We start from the raw sequence: 19,857 nt of genomic DNA, 5'->3' as shown, positions 1-19,857 counted from the left end.
CATTATCATTATTATTATCCACTACATCAACCATTCCACTTTTTTGCCTTTTTTGGTTAAAGAGTTTGGTGGCACATGTGTCATCGCAGTCTGTAAACGCAACGCACCCAAATGCTTTTTTTTTGGAGGGAGATAAAAATTGAAAAGCCGAAGTAGCTAAAAACGCGGTGTAGTTTTGTTTCTCCTTGGTTTTTGTTTCCTAACCAATTTCAAATCCTGGTATTTCATGTCAAAGAGAGAAGGGGGGGGGGGGGTGATCCAGGAAGGCAGAGTTTTAGGAAAGACAGAAGAGTGTTTTTGTTTTGTTTGTACAAAATCCAATCCTAGAATAGGTTCGTTGCCTTTAGCATTGGTTTCCATTTGAAAGGGAAGCCTTTTAGGGGGGAAAATGTGGTCAGAAAGAGGCGAAAAGTTCCTAGTTTCAGGTCGGATTTAGGTTTGTTAGAAAGCCAAAGCGCTATGCTGGAGTTGAAGAGATTCGGGTTTTTCTTGTGCACACCGTTCTCCACATCGCCATCTCTCCGGGTTTTGTTTTGATTTATTTGGCCTCTCAAGAGCTTAAATTTGGATTCAGGCGGGTAAGAGGCGATATTTGACCTCCATTTTCTATTGTTGAAACCATGGACTGGATTCGTCGCCCCTCTGAACTTGGAGAGTTAATATAGAGCTGGTTTTTTTCGGATTTTCGCCTCAAGAAAAGCTTGTTTCTATCCTCTTCTGGGCTGCGTGATGGAATAATGTTCAAAGTCAAATCTGGAAGCCTTTTTGGGGTGTTTGCTTGTTTTTGGCGGGAAGAGGGTTGGAAGAAAATCCACAATGAGGTGAAGAAACATCTCTTGGGTCTCAGCTGCCTTTGAGGGAAAAGGGGAACCCCAAACTCCTATTTGGAAGAGAAACTGTAAGGTCTTGGAGGGTTGACTCCATGGGAAAGGGTTTGAGGGGTATCTTCTTTATTTTCATGTCTCAAAGTTTCGCTTCCAATTATGCCTGAGGTAAAGGGGCATTCCTTCAGGATAGGATACGAATGAGCCCCAAAGCCAAGGCAAAAAAGGAAGCGCCATCCTTTCAAAGTCACACTTAAACATAAATCAATGCGAGAGGTCTGTTTTGTGTGTTTTAGACTCGCGAGCCAAATTTCCCATCGTGAGGGAGAGAAAGACGGCGCCTGTGTGTGTATATATACATATATATGTATATACACACACACATACACACGTATACACAGAGAGAGACGCCGCCTTTCTTTCCCACACTATATATAATGCTTTGATTTAGGCGGGAAGGGCTGAGTGAGGGAAAATAGGTAGATAATAAATACATATAAGGTAAAGGTTTTCCCCTGACATTAAGTCCAGTCGTGTCCGACTCTGAGAGAGTGTTGCTCATCTCCATTTCTAAGCCAAAGAGCCGGCATTGTCCCTAGACACCGACATGTGGCCGACATGACTGCATGGAGCGCCGTTACCATCTACATATATGTGATTCCATCTGATCATGAAGAAGAACTTCCATCTGAACACGAGGAAGAACTTCCATGTGAACACGAGGAAGAACTTCCATCTGAACATGAGGAAGAACTTCTACCTGAACATGAGGAAGAACTTCCATCTGAACATGAGGAAGAACTACCATCTGATCACGAGGAAGAACTTCTACCTGAACACGAGGAAGAACTTCCATCTGAACACGAGGAAGAACTTCTACCTGAACACGAGGAAGAACTTCCATCTGAACATGAGGAAGAACCTCCATCTGAACATGAGGAAGAACTTCTATCTGAACATGAGGAAGAACTTCCATCTGAACATGAGGAAGAACTTCCTGACTGTGAGAGCTGTTCAGCAGTGGAACTCTCTGCCCCGGAGTGTGGTGGAGGCTCCTTTGGAGGTTTTTAAACAGAGGCTAGATGACCATCTGTCAGGAGTGCTTTGAATGCAATATTCCTGCTTCTTGGCAGGGGGTTGGACTGGTTGGCCCATGAGGTCTCTTTCAACTCTATGGTTCTATGTATATATACATATACATTTTTTAAAAAAATCCCCTTGGCATTGAAGTCCATCTCTGGGGGGTGGTGCTCATCTCCATTTCTACCCCGAAGAGCCGGTGTTGTCCATAGACACCACCAAGGTCATGTGGTTGGCATAACTGCGTGGAGCACCGTTACCTTCCCACCCGAAGCAGTACCTATTGATCTACTCATATTGGCATGTTTAGGTTGGCAGAAGCTGGGGCTAACAAAAGGAGCTCGTTCCCTCCCACTGATTCGAACTGCCAACCTTCCAGTCAGCAATTTCTGCAGCTTAGTGGTGGTGTCCCTCACATTCCCCCTCACTTAGCTTTTCCCGCCTAAATCAAGACATAATATAGAATATTCTCTTTCTCCCTCTCTGCAGCTGCTCTCCCTCACTCAGCTTTTCCCGCCTAAACCAAAACATTGAGAACTCTCTCCAGGTCTATGAGTCCAATTGAGGTCTAAATAAGCATCGCCAAGATTTCTTAATTCGCTTTCCCTCCATTCCCCCGGTCCCTCCTTTTTCTCAAAGGCTGTGCAACGTGGGAAGTGAGGAGGAAACCTGGGAAGTTTGGGTTGGGCTGGTTTGTCTTCTATTGCCAGCCTCAGGCTTCATTTCTTGCCTTCCTCGTTCTTCTGAGCTGAGATTCTGGATGCGATTTCAAACTCCCAAAAGCAAAAAATTTAAGGCAAGAGAGAGAGAACACTCACATTTGCCTCCTTTCTCTCACCTTGGACCTTCCTCAGAAATATTGCTAGGTTGGCAGAAGCTGGGGCTAACAACAGGAGCTCACCTCTTCCTGCGGATTCGAACTTCCATTTCAAATCTATACCTCACAACCTCTTAGTTGCTTAGTTTCAAATATACCTCACAATCTCTGAGGATACCTGCCAAAGATGTGGGTGAAATGTGAGGAGAGAATGTGGGTTGTTGTAGGTTTTTCGGGCTATATGGCCATGTCCTAGAAGCATTCTCTCCTGACGTTTCGCCTGTCATAAATAAAAAACAAAACAGGGGAACTCCAGACGAGAAACAATCACCTCTCAACAAAGGAATTCCCCAGCCAGTAAGAAGCCAGACCTTGAAACTGCTAGGCCATTAAATGCTAATCAAGGTGGCCAATTGAAACATTCACACCTAACTCCAACAGGCAAGAGTTCTTTCTCCCACCCTGGACCTTCCACAGATATATCAACCCAATTTTCCTAGTTTCCAACAGATCTGAGGGGGCTTGCCAGAGATGCAGGCGAAAGGTCAGTAGAAAATGCTTCTAGAACATGGCCATACAGCCCGAAAAACCTACAACTCAGTGATTCCGGCCATGAAAGCCTTCGACAACACATTGAGGAGAGAATACTTCTGGAACATGGCCATACAGCCCGGAAAACTCACAGCAACCCAGTGGACAAAGCAAGAGTTGGGGGGGGGGGGCGAGGAGGTCAGGAGGGCGAGGAAATGAGAGGCCACGTTGTTGGGAAGACGGGAAATGTGAGGACTGAGGCGGGAGACGGTGGCCACGGAGAGGGTGGGTGGATTGGATATATATTCCATAAAGAGTCGCCACAAAGAGATCAGTATCAAGCGAGGCCCAGTCAGTCCAGGGCCTTCTTCTCGGCGCCTTCTTTGCTGGCCGTCCGCGAGTAAGGCTCGAAGGCCGAGGAGCTCAAGTAGCGGGCGGAGAGTTCCTGCAAGTTCCCGGCCAGCGAGCCGGCCATGGCGAGGGGCGCCGAGGAGAGCCGCCCGGCCACCGAGCCCAGCAGCGAGGGCACCGGCAAGCTGAAGAGGTTGTGCGGCGGCGGCGGCGGAGGAGGAGGGCCCGGCGGGGAAGGGTGTCCCGGCCCCACGGCGCCGCTGCTGACGGAGGGGTGGTGCGGGGAGCAGCCCCCCGAGGCGCCCGTCCCCGCCCCCCCGCCCCCGCCCAGCCCGGGCCCCCGCAAGGCCGAGCCCAAGGCGGCAGCGGTGGTGGCTGCGGCGGCGCAGGGCGGGAGCAGGCCCGGCAGGCCCGGCGGAGAGAGGAGGCGGCCCTGCTCCAGCAGCCGGAGCACGCTGCACGTGGCCGCCGTCTCCGACACCACCGACTTCAGCTCCGAGTCCTTGCCTTGGTCCTTCTTCTGCTTGGTGCGCCGGTTCTGGAACCAGACTTTGACCTGAAGAGGAGGACAAGAAGAACAAGGTGTCACTCCAGCCAGTAAGGAGAATCGGGGCCCATCCCTATACAGTCCTGATCATCTTATCTCTGAGGGGTTCTCAGCAAGCCAGAGTCCAAAAGTGGCAGGCTAAAACCCAGAACCTCGAGTCATGCCTGATATCGAACGAGACTCCCTCCTGGGCACAGGCACAAGGTGTGACTCAAGCCAGCAAGGAGAATGGGGCCCCATCCCTATACAATCCCGATCATCTTATCTCTGAGGGGTTCTCAGCAAGCCAGAGTCCAAAAGCGGCAGGCTAAAGCCCAGAACCTCAAGTCATGCCTGATCCCGAATGAGAGACTCCCCCCTGGGCACAGGAACAAGGTGTTACCCAAGCCAGGAAGGAGAATAGGGACCCATCCCTATACAATCCACACAGGGCTGTAGCCAAAGTGGGGGGGGGGGAGGGTTAGGGGTCCAACCCCCCCCCCCCCCAAGTTTTCAGGTCAAAACAAAAACCTGGTTTACTCCTGAATTTTAATTGGTTAACCAAATCCCCATGCTAAATTTATGAGAAGCAAAAATTAAAGGAGTCCCTCCAGAACTGCAAGCACTATCTCAAGCAAGTTTTGACAATTTATTCAGTCATTACTTGCAGCGATAGCTGATATAGTGGAAGCAACCAAGTTGGCCCACCCACAACTGGTAGGCATAAGGCATGGGAGGGATTTGAAGCCCCCCATGAAGGAGTCGAGAAAATTGATTAAGTCTCTATAAAATATAGAATGAACCATACTATATAATCAGGAATCCTCAAACTGTGGCCCTCCAGCTGTTTGGGCCTTCAACTCCCAGAATTCCTGACAATTGAACAAGCTCATTAGGGCTGCTGGGAGTTGGAGGCCTAAACAGCTGGAGGGCCACAGTTTGAGGATGCCTGATTTAAATTATGTTATTTTATGGAACCACTTCTCATGATTCGCTAAAAAATAATTAATCCCCTCCCCCCAAAAAATTTTCTGGCTATGGTCCTGAATCCAGATCATCTGCTTTGAGGTGTTCTCAGCAAGCAAGAGTCCAAAAGTGGCAGGCAAAAACCCGGACTGTCAAACCATGGCTGATTCCAAATGAGAGACTCCCCCATGGGCACAGGCACAAGGTGTCACCCAAGCCAGCAAGGAGAATAGGGGCCCCATCCCTATACAATCCAGATTATCTCCTCTAAACTGATCCTAAATGAGAGATCCCCCCCCCCCCCCACACACACACACAGAGAAGACTGCGGGGCTTGGAAGGCGCTGAACAGGCTGCGGTCTGGCACCACCATGTGATGTAGAGCCAATCTCCAATTTTAAGAAATGGGGTCACACTAGACATGCAAGTGTGGAGAAGAGGGTAGAAGAGGGGCCACAGATATACAGAGATACTCAGCAAACAAGAGTCCAAACGTGTAGGAACAGCCAGATGAGAAACTCCCTCCTGAGCACAGAAAAGATTGGCCTGTGGCTCTGGTACCAGGAGATGCAAAGCCAATCTTAAGCAAAGGGGCTATAGAGTGAAGCCCACTACATGACAGTGTGGAGAAGAGCAAACCACAGACCACCTATTACAATGCAGTCTGAGCCACATGCACAATGCACAATGGAGGACCTTCTTATAACAACACCAGAGGCACTCCAAGTGGCCAGCTACTGGTCAAAGGATATTTAATAGAATGCCAAATTTGCAAACTTGGTGTTTTTTAAACACATTACAACTGTACCCTTGGTTTGCAGTGTGGGCTATATTATCCAGTTCAAAGCAGATAATGTGAATTATCTGCTTTGATAAACGTGGAAAATAGCATTCATAACCTGGCCTGTAGCCATGAAGGGGCCAGGGGTTCTACCCCCCCCCCCTTGAAATTTTTCAGGTTACAAAAAACCTGATTTATTCATGAATTTTAACTAGTTAACCGAATCCCCATGCTAAGTCTACGGGGAAGCAAAAATTAAAAGAGTCCCTCCAGAATTGCAAGTACTATCTCCAGCATATGTTGACTATTTATTTATTTATTATTTACTGTAAGTATACTCTGCCCTTCTCAAGGGGGGGGGGGGGCTCAGGGTGGCTTACAAACTATGGCAATAATTCAATGCCAGATTCAGACAATAACAATAACAGTAAAACACAATATTATAAATCTTTGAAAAACATAGACATATCACTTATAAATAATCTTTCAGATTATTAAAAACATAAAAGATCTAGCACCAATTTAACTTTATAAACATTAAACCAATGGCTTATTCACACTGTCATTCACACTGTCAATACTTGCAGCAATAGCAGATATAGTAGAAGCAACACAAGTTGGCCCACCCATAACTGACAGGCAAAACCTAAGGTATGAGGGAAATATGAAAAAGCCAAATATTGAAGACCAAGAAGACAGCAGGTTGGGAACCATTGCAGCAGCTGGTCCTGATGCAGACCCCAGAACATGCACACCTGAACTACAGGTGAAAACTGTGGAAACTGCAGTGTCTCCCACTGATTCATCTAATCTAAGCCCTGCCAAAGAAACCATGGAACAAGAGCAACAACAACTTCTTTTTATACCCTGCCACTATCTCCCCAAAGGGACTGGGGGGCTTACATGGGGGACCAAATCCAAGGCATATAACAAAGTATCAACAAAACACTGTTAAAAACAATTAGTGCAGAATCCACAGACTCTTTGCCAAGATATGTATTTCCTGTGGCTAAGAAGAGGCATCTAATATTTCAACCCAAAGGGTTCAGTAGATTCCCCTTGTTAGCCTGCTCATTTCATGTACAAGGTGCTATCTGTAGGTGTTGTGTGGTGCTTGGAGGGTAAAGGTGGCCACCAGAAGCTTGGTGCGTTGGTGGTGAAACCATTGGTGTGATGGAAAATGCAATAGAAGTCTTCAATAGACACAAAAAACCAAAGTACCATCAGAACAACTTGTGCTTGGTTGGAAATTTCTTGCTAATTCACAGTGGAACCGGTAATAGGAAGAAAGCAGAAGAAAACATTGAGAAACTGCCAATTGTGGAAACTACTGTCCTTTGTCAGGAGACATTGACCTGAGAAGTCATCTGGGGGGAGGAGATTTAAATCCCTCCTGATTTTTTTTTCTGGCTATGTGCCTGGTGTGGACCATATCATCCAGTTCAAAGCAGATGATGTGGAATATCTGCTTTGATAATTGTGGAAATCTGCATTTATAATTTTTGGAAAAACACCTTTTGGAGATCATAACTTTAGAAAAGCATGACCTTTCATGGAAGAGCCAAAACCCCTTTAGAGTAGAATCTTCTTTTGTGGATAGAACCAGATATAATTATGCAAGGCAATGGTTTCAGTTGTTAGACTGAATAACCTGATGTGTTAGGAAAACAAGAGATTTTGCCAGTGCATAAAAACAGCAGAGCTTTAGAAGTGTTTAGAAGTGTTTTTTTCCGGTTTTATGGGAGACTATAGATAGATGGATGGATGGATGGATAGATGGATAGATGGATAGATGGATAGATAGACAGATAGATGTTGTTGTTGTTCATTCGTTCAGTTGTCTCCGACTCTTCATGACCTCATGGACCAGCCCACGCCAGAGCTCCCTGTCGGCCGTCACCACCCCAGCTCCTTCAAGGTCAGTCCAGTCACTTCAAGGATGCCATCCATCCATCTTGCCCTTGGTCGGCCCCTCTTCCTTTTGCCTTCCACTTTCCCCAGATAGATAGTCTCCCGTAAAACAGCTTGTTTTATTTCATGCACTCAAGAGACAAAAATTAAATAGACTTTGATAAAAAATAACATATTTGGTTTACTCACAACCTTCATGTGTTCAGCATACACAACTACAAAACCTATCAGTCCAGTTTCAGATATGTTTGAGATGGTTCTCTTATAACAAAACAGCTATCAACATGTCACATAATCAAAAGGAGGGAGGAGGGAGAGCATGTGGTCTGCAGCCCCCTTATAACTTCTTAGGAACCATAGAGTAAAGGAAGCTGCATACCAGAACATATATACATGAAACAGTAAGCAACAGGATCATAGATAAACTTTACTAGAAAAGGATTGAAGAAGGTTGTCATTTCCAACAGGTAATCTGTATTCTGTGACCTGAATAGGACTGGATGGTCTTTTGTGGTCTCTTCCCATTCTAGGTCCTTTCGCTTTGCTGCTGAATTTGCATGCCAAGTGGGGAATACATCTCCAGTTAAAACAGTGGATGTGCCTCCTCTTAATGAGACATGCCACATTATCTGGTTATCTGTCCACACTGCCATATATTCCAGTTCCAAGCAGATAATGTGGAATTTTATTCAGCTGTGTGGAAGGGGCCTCATTTCTAGAGATATACTCCAGGGACATCTCAGCAAGCAAGAGTGGCTGATTCCAGATGAGAAACTCCCTCCTGGGCACACAGGAGACTGGGCGACTTGGAAGGTGCCAAACAACTGTGCAGATGCAGAGCTAACCTTAAGAAATGGGGCTACAAAGTGGAGTCCACCGACATGCCATGTGAGTGTGGAGAAGAACAAACCACAAAATCACCCACTACAGTGTAGTCTAAGCCCCGCCACATGCACAATGGAGGACTTTCTTACAGCGACACCAGAGGCATTTGAAGTTGTCAGCTTCTGGTCAAAGAAAATTTAGGGATGAATGCAATTTGGTACCACTTTAACTGCCTTGCCTCAATGCTATGGAACCATGCGCTTTGTAGTTTTGGCAGCCTTCTCGGCCAGAGAGGGAATGGGTGCCTCACCAAACTGCAACTTCCACAGGTCTATGGCATTGAGCCAGTTAAAATAGAGTCAAGCTGCATTATTTCTATAGTGTAAATGCACCTGTGTGAATGGTGCCAGTGAAGAAGAAAAGAGTCTCTCTCCCTCTGCCATTTTTTGGAAGAACCCAATAAATAAAATAAATAAATAGCACCACAATAACAAAAATTGTGTCTCCAGTGCCTCTCTGCATTGCCTACATCAGCTACGACCTTTTTAGGAATTTGCGGGGAGGAACAGTCCTATTTGCACCTTAAGGAATATTTCAATAATAATAATAATAATAATAATAATTTTAACCCATCAATACTTGAGATCCTGCTGGAAGGATCTGAGCACCAACCCTTTCTGCTTTGAGACAAACCCCTTCTCCCTGGACCCTTCCACACAGCCCTATATCCCAGATTTCTCAAGGCAGAAAATCCCACAATATCTGCTTTGAACTGGGTTATCTGAGTCCACACTCAGATAATGTGGGATTTTTTTGGCTTGATATTCTGGGATATAGGGCTGTGTAGAAGGGCCCCTGTTCAGATGGATCTTGGGCCTCTTCTGAATGGGCCACTGGGAGCAAAAGCCCTTTCTAGCGTCTGTAGAAACCTCGGGTTTGCCCTTTAGTGCTTCCCTCTTTTTTTACTCTGGGGTTGGGCGTCTCCCTCCAGGCCTGATGCGTGGCAAAAGCGGCTCAACTCTCCTCCTTCCAGTTTTTCGGCTTCAGGCCCGTTAAAGGGCACCACCCTCCTTTTCCAACCCGTCTCTCACTTCCACCCCCCTCCCCTCTTCCTCCCCTCGAGCGACTTTAGATCTCTTCTCCTCCACCTCAAATATGATTTCACTCAAATCAATATCACATGCCACTGGCTCTGGCTTCGGGAGCCTGTTTCCTTCGTCCTCCAACCTCGGCTAAATCTGACAGCCAGAAATGCTAATGAGCTTGTTTGTCATTATTACAGGAAGGCATCTTTTCAAGAAAACCGAACCCTTTCCCTTAATGCGCTTAGTCTTTTTATTTTTGGCACGGATTGTTTCTCGCTTTCTCTCTTGACCTTGGAAGGATACTCCCACCGGACTTTCCGGTCAAGAAATCACACCTCTCTTTTCGCCTCGCTTTCGCGCTTTCTCTCTTCTCTCTCTCTCTCTCTCTCTCTCTCAGGCCCAGTATCCCTTCAACTAAAAGTGATCTTAACCCGAACCCATTTCATGAGCTTGAATGGAGCAATCGACCAGTGATATTATTTTTAGATCTAACTAGAAATGAGAAACCTATCTTTTGCCTCCTCCTCGTCGCTGAGGCCGTTTTGCAAGTTTATTTTATCTATGCACACACAGAGGCATATGCGTCTTGTCATCTTTTCTTAAGGCTTCCTGAATATTTCCTAAATACCCCCCCCCCCCATTTAACTCTTTCATTCCATTTATTGCTATTTTTGCACAGATATTTATAGTATTTGGGAAAGACAGGAATGGCTCAGTGGTCCTTTTGCGAAATCGCCAAAACGCATTTACGAGCCCTTCCACACAGCCTTAAATGCCAGAATATCAAGGTGGAAAATCCCACATTATCTGAGTGTGGACTCAGGGCCCTTCCACACAGCCATATAACCGAGAATATCAAGGCAGAAAATCCCACATTATCTGAGTGTGGACTCAGGGCCTTTCCACACAGACCTAAATGCCAGAATGTCAATACAGAAAACCCCACATTATCTGAGTGTAGACTCAGGGCCCTTCCACACAGCCATATAACCGAGAATATCGAGGTAGAAAATTCCACATTATCTGATTGTGGACTCAGGGCCCTTCCACACAAACCTAAATGCCAGAATGTCAATACAGAAAATCCCACATTATCTGAGTGTGGACTCAGGGCCCTTCCACACAGCCATGTAACCCAGAATATCAAGGCAGAAAATTCCACAAATATCTGCTTTGAACTGGGTTATCTGAGTCCACACTGCCATATATTCCAATTCAAAACAGATAATGTGGGATTTTATTCAGTTCTATGGAAGGGGCCTCAGATAACCCAGTTCAAAGCAGATATTGTGGGATTTTCTGCCTTGATATTCTGGGTTACATGGCTGTGTGGAAGGGCCCTACAAAATATTAACGTGCTGCTATCTGCTGGCCTCTGTTGTTTTACATTGCTAGTATATTAAGTGTCTATCCCTCCAGCTATAATTCCCCCTTGTATCTTTATTTTGCCCCTATTTCTTCCTTCCTTTTTTTAAATCCCAAAATGGCAGGATTCTTCTAAAATTACACACAAGAGACAAGAGTTCATTACAATTTAAGCTATACCTTTCATTGCGTTGCTTCCCAATTAGGCCTACATTTAAATAGCATTTCTATCGAGAGAAGCCCATTACATTAAATGGAATTTACGCCCATGTAAAACCCACACTTATCTTCTTGGGGCCCTTCTACACAGCTCTATATCCCAGAATATCCCAAGGCATAAAATCCCACATTATCTGAGTGTGGACTCAGATAACCCACCTCAAAGCAGATATTGTGGGATTTTCTGCATTGATATTCTGGGATATAGGGCTGAGTGGAAGGGCCCTAAGAAATGAGCCCCTTTTCACACAGATGAATAAAATCCCACATTATCTGCTTCGAACAGGAATATATGGCAGTGTGGACTCAGATAACCCAAGGCCCTTCCACACAACCCTATATCCCAGAAGATCAAGGCAGAAAATCCCATAATATCTGCTTTGAACTGGGTACACAATCTGATAATATAGGATTTCCTGTCTTGATATTCTGGGTTATAAGGGTTGTGTGGAAGGGCCCTGAGATCGGTTACCGAAAGGAAAATAAAATAAAATACAATCTGACAAAAACATAAATAAATAGAAGAATTGTGAGCATGGAAGGAATAAGTGGGGCTAGGGACACAACAGTGGCAACTTGAAAGAGGCCTGTGCGGATTTCCTGGCACTGTGGATCACTATGGAATGAATAATCGAAGGGCCCTTCCACACAGCCCTATAGCCCAGAATATCAAGGCAGGAAATCACACATTATCTGAGTGTGGACTCAGATAACCCAGTTCAAAGCAGATATTGTGGGATTTTCTGCCTTGATATCCTGGGATATAGGGCTGAGTGGAAGGGCCCTAGACTCGGATAGTACAGCGTCCCAAGTTCTGGTTTTAATTTAAAATTGGGCATCTCGAAATTCGGCTTTCTCCGGAGTTGTCCAAAAGAAGTAACTTTAATTCTTTAAAGACAAGCAGCCTAAATGTACTACTAGCCCTTAACCCGTCTTAGGGCCCTTCCACACAGCCATACAACTATACAACCCAGAATATCAGCCATACAACCCAGAATATCAAGGCTAAAAGAATCCCACAATATCTGCTTGGAACAGGGTTATCTGAGTCCACACTGCCATATATTCCAGTTCAAAGCAGATAATGTGGGATTTTATTCAGCTGTGTAGAAGGGGCCCTAGACGCTTTTAAAAAACAACAAACAACAACACCCTCGGATTGTTGTAGGTTTTCCGAGCTATGTTATAGAAACATTCTCTCCTGACGTTTCGCCTGCATCTCTGGCAAGAATCTTCAGTAGTTGTGAGGTCTGTTGGAACAATGAAAATTTGGTTTATATATCTGTTGGAACTAGAAAAACCAATTTTTCCTAGTTGCAACAGATCTCACAACTTCTGAGGATGCTTGCCATAGATGCAGGCGAAACGTCAGGAGAGAATGCTTCTAGAACATGGCCATATAGCCCGAAAAACCGACAACAACTCAGTGATTCCAGCCATGAAAGCCTTCGACAATACAACAACACACTCGTTTCTTTTCCTGGCCAGAAACATCCTGAGAACTTTTTGTGCATCTTGGGCCACTCTTGGGAACAAACCCCTTTAAATCCCGTAAGCGAAACCTGCAAAAGGTCATCCTGGTTTGCAAGGTGGGCATCTTTCGAACTCATTTGCCAACCCATTTGTGTGTCCTTATTTGGAGATACAGTTTAGACGTCAAGAGGTCAACATGACACGCCTAAACTCACCAGATCCCTCCTGATCTTGGAAGCTGAGCAAGGAGAGCTCGATTGAACACTGGGATGGAAGGCTGCCAACCAATACCAGTGTTGTGGGAAATATTTTAGAGGAAAGAACCGGCAAAACCACCTCTTGAATGAGAAAACCCTACAAGAAAGGCGCGCGGTGGGCATATAGGTCGAGAGGTGAATCGAGGGCACGCACACGAGCCTGAATTTTAAATAAATTCCCAGAGAGGCTCGGGTTTGCGGGGCAAATGGGGATATTATTCCTTGGAAACAGTGTGAGAAAGTACAACCTGTCCTCGAAGGCTTTCATGGGCGGAATCACTGGGTCACTGTGAGTTTTCCGGGCTGTATGGCCATGTTCCAGAAGCATTCTCTCCTGACGTTTCGCCCACATCTATGGCAGGCGATGCCTGCCATAGATGTGGGCGAAACGTCAGGAGAGAATGCTTCTGGAACATGGCCATACAGCCCGGAAAACTCACAGCGACCCAAGATATAGTCTGTTTCTGTGTCTTGAAAAAAAAATCTTCCGAAATATATTTTCTTAGCCTATCCTCCCCAGGAGCTTTTACTCAGTCCATCCGCTTACTATGGGCCTTATTTCCCAACACACTCTTATTTCTCTACTTCTCCTTAGAATGTATTGCATCGCCAATATTGAAGGTTGCAATCCACACACACACTGAAACCAATGGCTTCCACAAGCTCTCCAATCTGACAAAATGGAAATGCTTGTATTATTGCATTATTGTATAATTATGTTGTAGTATTTTGGGCTTGGCCTCATGTCAGCCGGCCCGAGTCCCCTTTGGGGAGATGGTGGCGGGTTATAAAGATTATTATTATTATTATTATTATTATTATCATCATCATCATCATCATCATCATCATCATTATTTTCAAATGCCACCTATTTTGAATCTTCTCTGTCTGCCTGTCTTATTTGTGTTGACCCCCCCCCCCCGCCACATCCAGGTGTTTTGTCCATTACTTGTGCTCTCCTGCATTCCCGTTAGGACCACCTTCAAATTGGGTTGTTGTAGGTTTTTTCGGGCTATATGGCCATGTTCTAGTTTCGCCTGCACCTATGGCAAGCATCCTCACTACCTCTGAGGATGCTTGCCATAGATGCAGGCGAAACGTCAGGAGAGAATGCCTCTAGACCATGGCCATATAGCCCGAAAAAAACTACAACAACCCAGTGATTCCGGCCATGAAAGCCTTCGAACAATACACCTTCAAATTATTATTGAAGAACATTGTGTGGAAGGTAAACAAATATATCTCTGAACTCTGGAGGAATACAGTTGAGAATGGGGTCGATTGAGAATTTTGGGATTTTAGGAACACCCCCCCCCCCCGTGGTGCAATGGGTCAAACCCTTGTGCCGGCAGGACTGCTGATCCGAAAGGCGGCGGTTCCATTCAAGGAGCAGGGTGAGCTCCCGTCTGTCAGCTCCAGCTTCCCATGCGGGGACATGAGAGAAGGCTTCCACAGGATGGTAAAACATCCGGGCATCCTCTAGGTAACGCCAATTCTCTCACACCAGGAGCGACTTGCAGTTTCTCACACAAACACAAAAACCCAACATTTTATCCTGGAGACCACCCAATCTAATCTGGGCGTGTCAGTGGGTCAGAGAGGAAAAAATCTCGTTGTCTTAGGCCCTGTTTACACTGACCATTGAACGCAGTTTCAAACGCTCCATAGGAAATCCAGTTTGTGTGATTATTTACACAAACCACAGAGCCCATTCAGAGCTTCCTTTCGCGCTCTTTGTTGAGAGTTTGAATTTAGTTTGAATTTAGTTTGGAACTGCATTCGATACAGTCAGTGTAGATGGGGAGCTTCGTCCGGAGGAGTAACTCACTACCTGAGTTTCGGAGAGGTTGAGCTGCCTCGCCAGCTCGGTCCTTTCTCGCCCGACCACGTATTGGCACCTCTGGAACTCCATCTCCAGCCGGTAAAGCTGCTCCGCCGTGAAAGACGTGCGGGTCCGTTTGGGCCGGTCCAGATCCAGCCCTTTCGGGAGGATAATCTCGCGGATGGAGCCTTTGGCATCTGAAGGAAGGAAAGACAGAGAGAGAGAGTGGCAGCAGGAGAAGGAGACTTTGGGAAACCCGAGAGGAGGGAGAGAAAAGGAAGGAGAAAGCGAGAATTGATCCCAGGGAGAGTCCAACCTTCGTTGTGTACATATTTCCCATATGGAGGCCTTGCAAATGCAACCCCTCCTACCCCAAGATCTTCGCCAAACAAGGCCTAGTTCGTTCGCCTCTTTCCTCTCGATTTACCGAGGCTGTGGCTCTCTTCTTTAACCACAATGCAGTGGCACATACTGGCCACACCTAACCCTTTTTGTGTGTGTGCAAAACACGTCCCTTCCACCCCCAGCTGCCTTTCTTTTCCTTCTTATAGGAAGGGGAAAGTGAGAGTTGAGGGCCTCCAATGCCACCCGAACAAACCCTTCCTTGCCTATCTCGCCGCCAATTCCTTCTCTCTTTACCCCAACACGGTTTGCATCGAAGAGAAGTCCAGATTTTAAGAATCAGGACCCACTATTACAATTTATTAGTCTTGCTTGGCCTTATTTCTATTTATTAAGTGTCTCTCTTTATTTGGAAATTTTAAAAAGTCATGCAAAGACATAAATGCGGGAAAGAGAAAGAGATAAACAAATGAAGGAAAGAAATAAACACATAAAGGAGGGAAAGAGAAAAAACACATAAAGGAGGGAAAGAGAAAGAGATAAACACATAAAGGGGGAAAGAGAGAAACACATAAAGGAGAGAAAGAGATAAATACATAAAGGAGGGAAAGAGAAAGAGATAAACACCTAAAGGAGGGAAAGAAAGAGATAAACACATAAAGAAGGGAAAGAGAAATATAGACATATAAAGGAGGGAAAGAGAAAGAGATAAACACAGAAATACATGTAGAGGAGAGAGAAAAAGAAAGGAAGGAAGGAAGGAAGAAAAGAGGTCTTGTGGAATTATAGCATTGGGGACTTGGAAGAAAGCAAGAGAGGAAGGAATCTAACAGGAAAAAGAAAAGACCACAACAAACCCAAATACTATGGAACAGGAATGTTTGTAAAATGGAATAAACGGGTTTTTCCTCCTCGCTTTTGTTTCTAATCACATCGAACTGCTTGTGATTGGAAACTCTATGAAAAATGACCACAATCGCACCTTTTTCAACCCCACCTTCAGACCCCAACTCTCCCCAATCGTTGAACGAAATGCCTCCCAGGAAGGGGCTTCCTATGGGTGTCTTCACCGTTTTGGTTTGTGAAGAATGGTTTCCTTGCCCCGGATCGAAATCGGGGAGTAGGAAGGGCCTTAAGAGACGGACAAAATAGCCCGGAAAAACCTACAACAACCCAAAAATAGATCTCCTCTCTCCCAGGAGCTATTTCTGTATATTGAGCTCCAGAGGTTGTCTTTCACCTTCTCCTCCAATAAATAATAATAATAATAATAATAATAATAATAATAATAGTTTGTGATACGAAATCCAGCATATAGATTTCGTTTGCTGTGACATGCGGTGCTTTTGTGTCAGTAAAATGTATAATATTAATAACAATAATAATACGAAAGCCAGCATATATTATATATATATACATACATACACACACACACATATCTAAGCACAGTATGACACAGCAAACGGTGTGTGTGTGTGTGTGTGTATATATATATATATATATATATATATATATCGTTTGCTGTGTCATACTGTGTTTTTGTGTCAGTATAATACTAATAATACTTTATCTGTGTTGCTGTGAGTTTTTCGGCCTATATGGCGATGTTCCAGAAGCATTCTTTCCTGGCGTTTCACCCACATCTATGGCAGGCATCCTAAGAGGGTTTTTTTAAATACTGGTAGCCAGATTTTGTTCATTTTCATGTTTTCTTCCTTTCTGTTGAAATTGTCCACATGCTTGTGGATTTCAATGGCTCCTCTGTGTAATCTGACATGGTAGTAAAAGTGGTCAGTTGAAACATTCACACCTACCTCGAACAGACAACAGTTTTCTCCCACCCTGGACATTCCACAGATGTATAAACTCAATGTCCCTAGTTTCCAACAGACCTCACAACCTTTGAGGATGTTTACCATAGATGTGGGCGAAACGTCAGGAGAGAATGCTTCTGGAACATGGCCATACAGCTCGGGAGACTTACAGCAACCCAGTCATTCCGGCCACGAAAGCCTTCGACAATACTTTATTTGTACCCCACCTTATCTCCCCGGGGGACCTTTGGCCTCCTTTGAATGCAAACTAGTAACTAGCGACAAAGTCCCATCAATATCCCCACTGAGTTCAATGGGAAGTAAGTCTAGGGACTAGAGAGGCGCAGCATTGCAAGCGAAGTCTCCCGAAAGTTGGGGAGAAAGACAAGGAAAGACCTGGCAGGCGAGGCAGATATTCGCCTCCCTCCACACAAACACTTTCAATAATAATAATAATAATAATAATAATAATAATAATAATGATAATAATAATAACACGAGAGTGGAGAAAATAGAACTGCTGATCTGAGATGCCTAGCCACCTCTTAGTGCCTACCAAGTAGCCTCGATTGGAAAACAAACAAACCAAACATGAAGGTTGCTGTGAGTTTTCAGGGCTGAATGGCCATGCTCTAGAAGCATTTTCTCCTGACGTTTCGCCCACATCTATGGCAGGCGTCCTCAGAGGTTGGGAGGTTTGTTGGAAACTAGGGAAATTGAGTTTATATATCGGTGGAATGGCCAGGGTGGGAGAAAACTGTTGTCTGTTCGAGGTAGGTGTTGTAGGTTTTGTTGTAGGTTTTTCGGGCTGCATGGCCATGTCAGTTGCAGGTTGTGAGGTCAGTTGGAAACTAGGCAAGGGAGGTTTATATATTTTTATACATTTGTGGAAGGTCCGAGGTGGGAGAAAGAAGTCTTGTCTGTTGGAGTCAAGAGTGAATATTGCAGTTGATCACACTTTTCAATGATTAATTGCAGCATTCACTTGCCTCAAGCAGACAAGGCTTCTTTCTCCCACTTTCCACAAATATATAAAAATATATAAACCTCTGGGTTGTTGTAGTTTTTTTCGGGCTGTATGGTCATGGTCTAGAGGCATTCTCTCCTGACGTTTCGCCTGCATCTATGGCAAGCATCCTCAGAGGCATAAACCTCCCTTGCCTAGTTTCCAAATGACCTCACAACCTCCAACTGACATGGCCATACAGCCCGAAAAAGCGACAACAACCCAGACCTCACAAACTCTGCGGATACGTGCCATAGATGTGGGAGAAACGTCAGAAGGGAATGCTTCTGGAGCATGGCCATATAGCCCAGAAAACTCACAGCAATTCCGGCCATGAAAGCCTTCGACAATACAAAACAGACACTGCCGGATCTGGGATGTCCAGCCACCTCCCAGTTCCCAAACAAACAAACCAAGCAGAGTTGTGAAAGAGAGAGTGGAACACACCTAGAGAGCGAAAGGGAAGAAGGAAAAGTCACACACATACACACAAATGCACGCTCTCAGGGCCAAGAACGCGGCGCTCCTACCTCGGACTAATATTCTCCGACAATAATCCGGATCAGTCGAGCTGGATTTGTTTTTGTTGCAGTCTTCCCCGGGGGCGCCGGAAGCCGAGAAAGCGCCTTGCTGCTGCTGGTGCTGCTGCTCCTTCAAGAAGGCCGTCGAGAGCGTCCCTTCGGCGCCCTTCCCTTCCTTGCCCTCTTTGCTATTGTTGTTATTGGCGTGGTTGTTGTTGTTATGCCCGTTCTTGGACACCCGATTGACTTCCATCTCCGGATTGGGGTTGCACCTAACGTCCATTTTGTCTGGTTTCCCAAACATGTAGTGTGAGATTTAGTTTTGTTTTCGAAAGGAAAGTACCCCAAAAGAAGAAGGAGGGGGGGGGGTTGGGGAAGGAGGGGGAGAAGGGGTGGCGGGGTGTCGCGGTTGGAAACGAGGCGAAGCCGGTGTGTTGGGTGAGGGCACGTCTTCTGACCAGACCGGGGTCCCTTTGAATCCGGCGAAGGGGTCTGCAGAGAGAGAGAGAGAGAGAGAGAGAAGGAGGGAGAAAGAGAGAAAGAAAGAGAGAGAGGCAGGGAGCCTGCGCCTTCCTCAGTCCCCGCGTCCTAGTGCCAGTGTCCAGCTTTCTCCGGCGCCCCAATGATCAGGTACTCCACAGTGCAACTCTAAAGTGATTTAATGCCTCCCTTATTACAGAGGGGAGAGAGAGAGGAAGGGAGGGAGGAGGGGGGAAAGAGAGAGAGGGAGATGTAGTTGTTAGATACCCAGAGGGACGCGCACTCGCTGCTTCAATTGATTACGGGTAATTTTGCAGCCTCCACATTTAGGTTACCTCATGAATACACTAAATTGTTTGGATAATATATCACATCGTAATGGGTGGTTTGTATGCTTGTCCCCAATCAAGTCGAGTTTAGCCAGTGAATAAACTGAAATGATTGGCCTTGCTTTCAGGAAACACACAATCAAAAGACGGAGACTTCCAGAAGAAGGGGAGGAAAGAGAGAGAGAGAGAGAGAGAGAGAGGGAGGGAGGGAAAGAGAAGGGGGAATTAAAAAAAAACTTTTGACAAGATTCAGCCCGAATTGTGAGCAGCCATTATGAACTTTCTTCTCCTTTGCCTTTGACCCTTTGCCGATTGCGGAGAGGGCTTCCTCCTTTAAGACACGCCTCAGAAAAGGCATTGAGAGGCACAGAAGAAGGACCCATGAAGTTGGCTCAAGGAGCCCTTGATGGCTCCACAAAAACAGCCACCCAGGGCACAAACCCCCACCAGTGACCAGTCAAACACGAGAAGAAGAAATGTCCCAGGGGAGGGAATCTTTCTTGATTCAAATGAATACCCTCCCTTCCTCCCT

General features: G+C 45.7%; 1 protein-coding gene across 1 annotated transcript; it reads right to left on the bottom strand.

The window, feature by feature from the left end:
* Positions 1-1,204: 1,204 nt before the first annotated feature.
* VAX1 (ventral anterior homeobox 1) lies at positions 1,205-19,623 on the bottom strand. Its single transcript, XM_060766818.2, has 3 exons — positions 18,526-19,623; positions 14,843-15,030; positions 1,205-4,159 (listed from the first exon to the last, which is right to left on the bottom strand). The coding sequence occupies exons 1-3, from the start codon at positions 18,818-18,820 to the stop codon at positions 3,605-3,607; spliced, it is 1,038 nt and encodes a 345-aa protein (XP_060622801.2). The 5' UTR covers positions 18,821-19,623; the 3' UTR covers positions 1,205-3,604.
* Positions 19,624-19,857: the final 234 nt, after the last annotated feature.

This window comes from Anolis sagrei, chromosome 3, assembly GCF_037176765.1.
Source record: "Anolis sagrei isolate rAnoSag1 chromosome 3, rAnoSag1.mat, whole genome shotgun sequence".
Lineage (NCBI taxonomy): Eukaryota > Metazoa > Chordata > Lepidosauria > Squamata > Dactyloidae > Anolis > Anolis sagrei.
This window is presented reverse-complemented; position numbering and strand designations above follow the sequence as displayed.

Excerpts from the sequence above, each read along its gene's own strand:
- VAX1 (XM_060766818.2), bottom strand. The coding sequence starts at position 18,820 with ATGTTTGGGAAACCAGACAAAATGGACGTTAGGTGCAACCCCAATCCG. Across the intron at positions 15,031-18,525 it reads TCGGAGAATATTAGTCCGAG|ATGCCAAAGGCTCCATCCGC; the intron begins GTAGGAGCGCCG and ends TCCTTCCTTCAG. Across the intron at positions 4,160-14,842 it reads TCAACCTCTCCGAAACTCAG|GTCAAAGTCTGGTTCCAGAA; the intron begins GTAGTGAGTTAC and ends CCTCCTCTTCAG.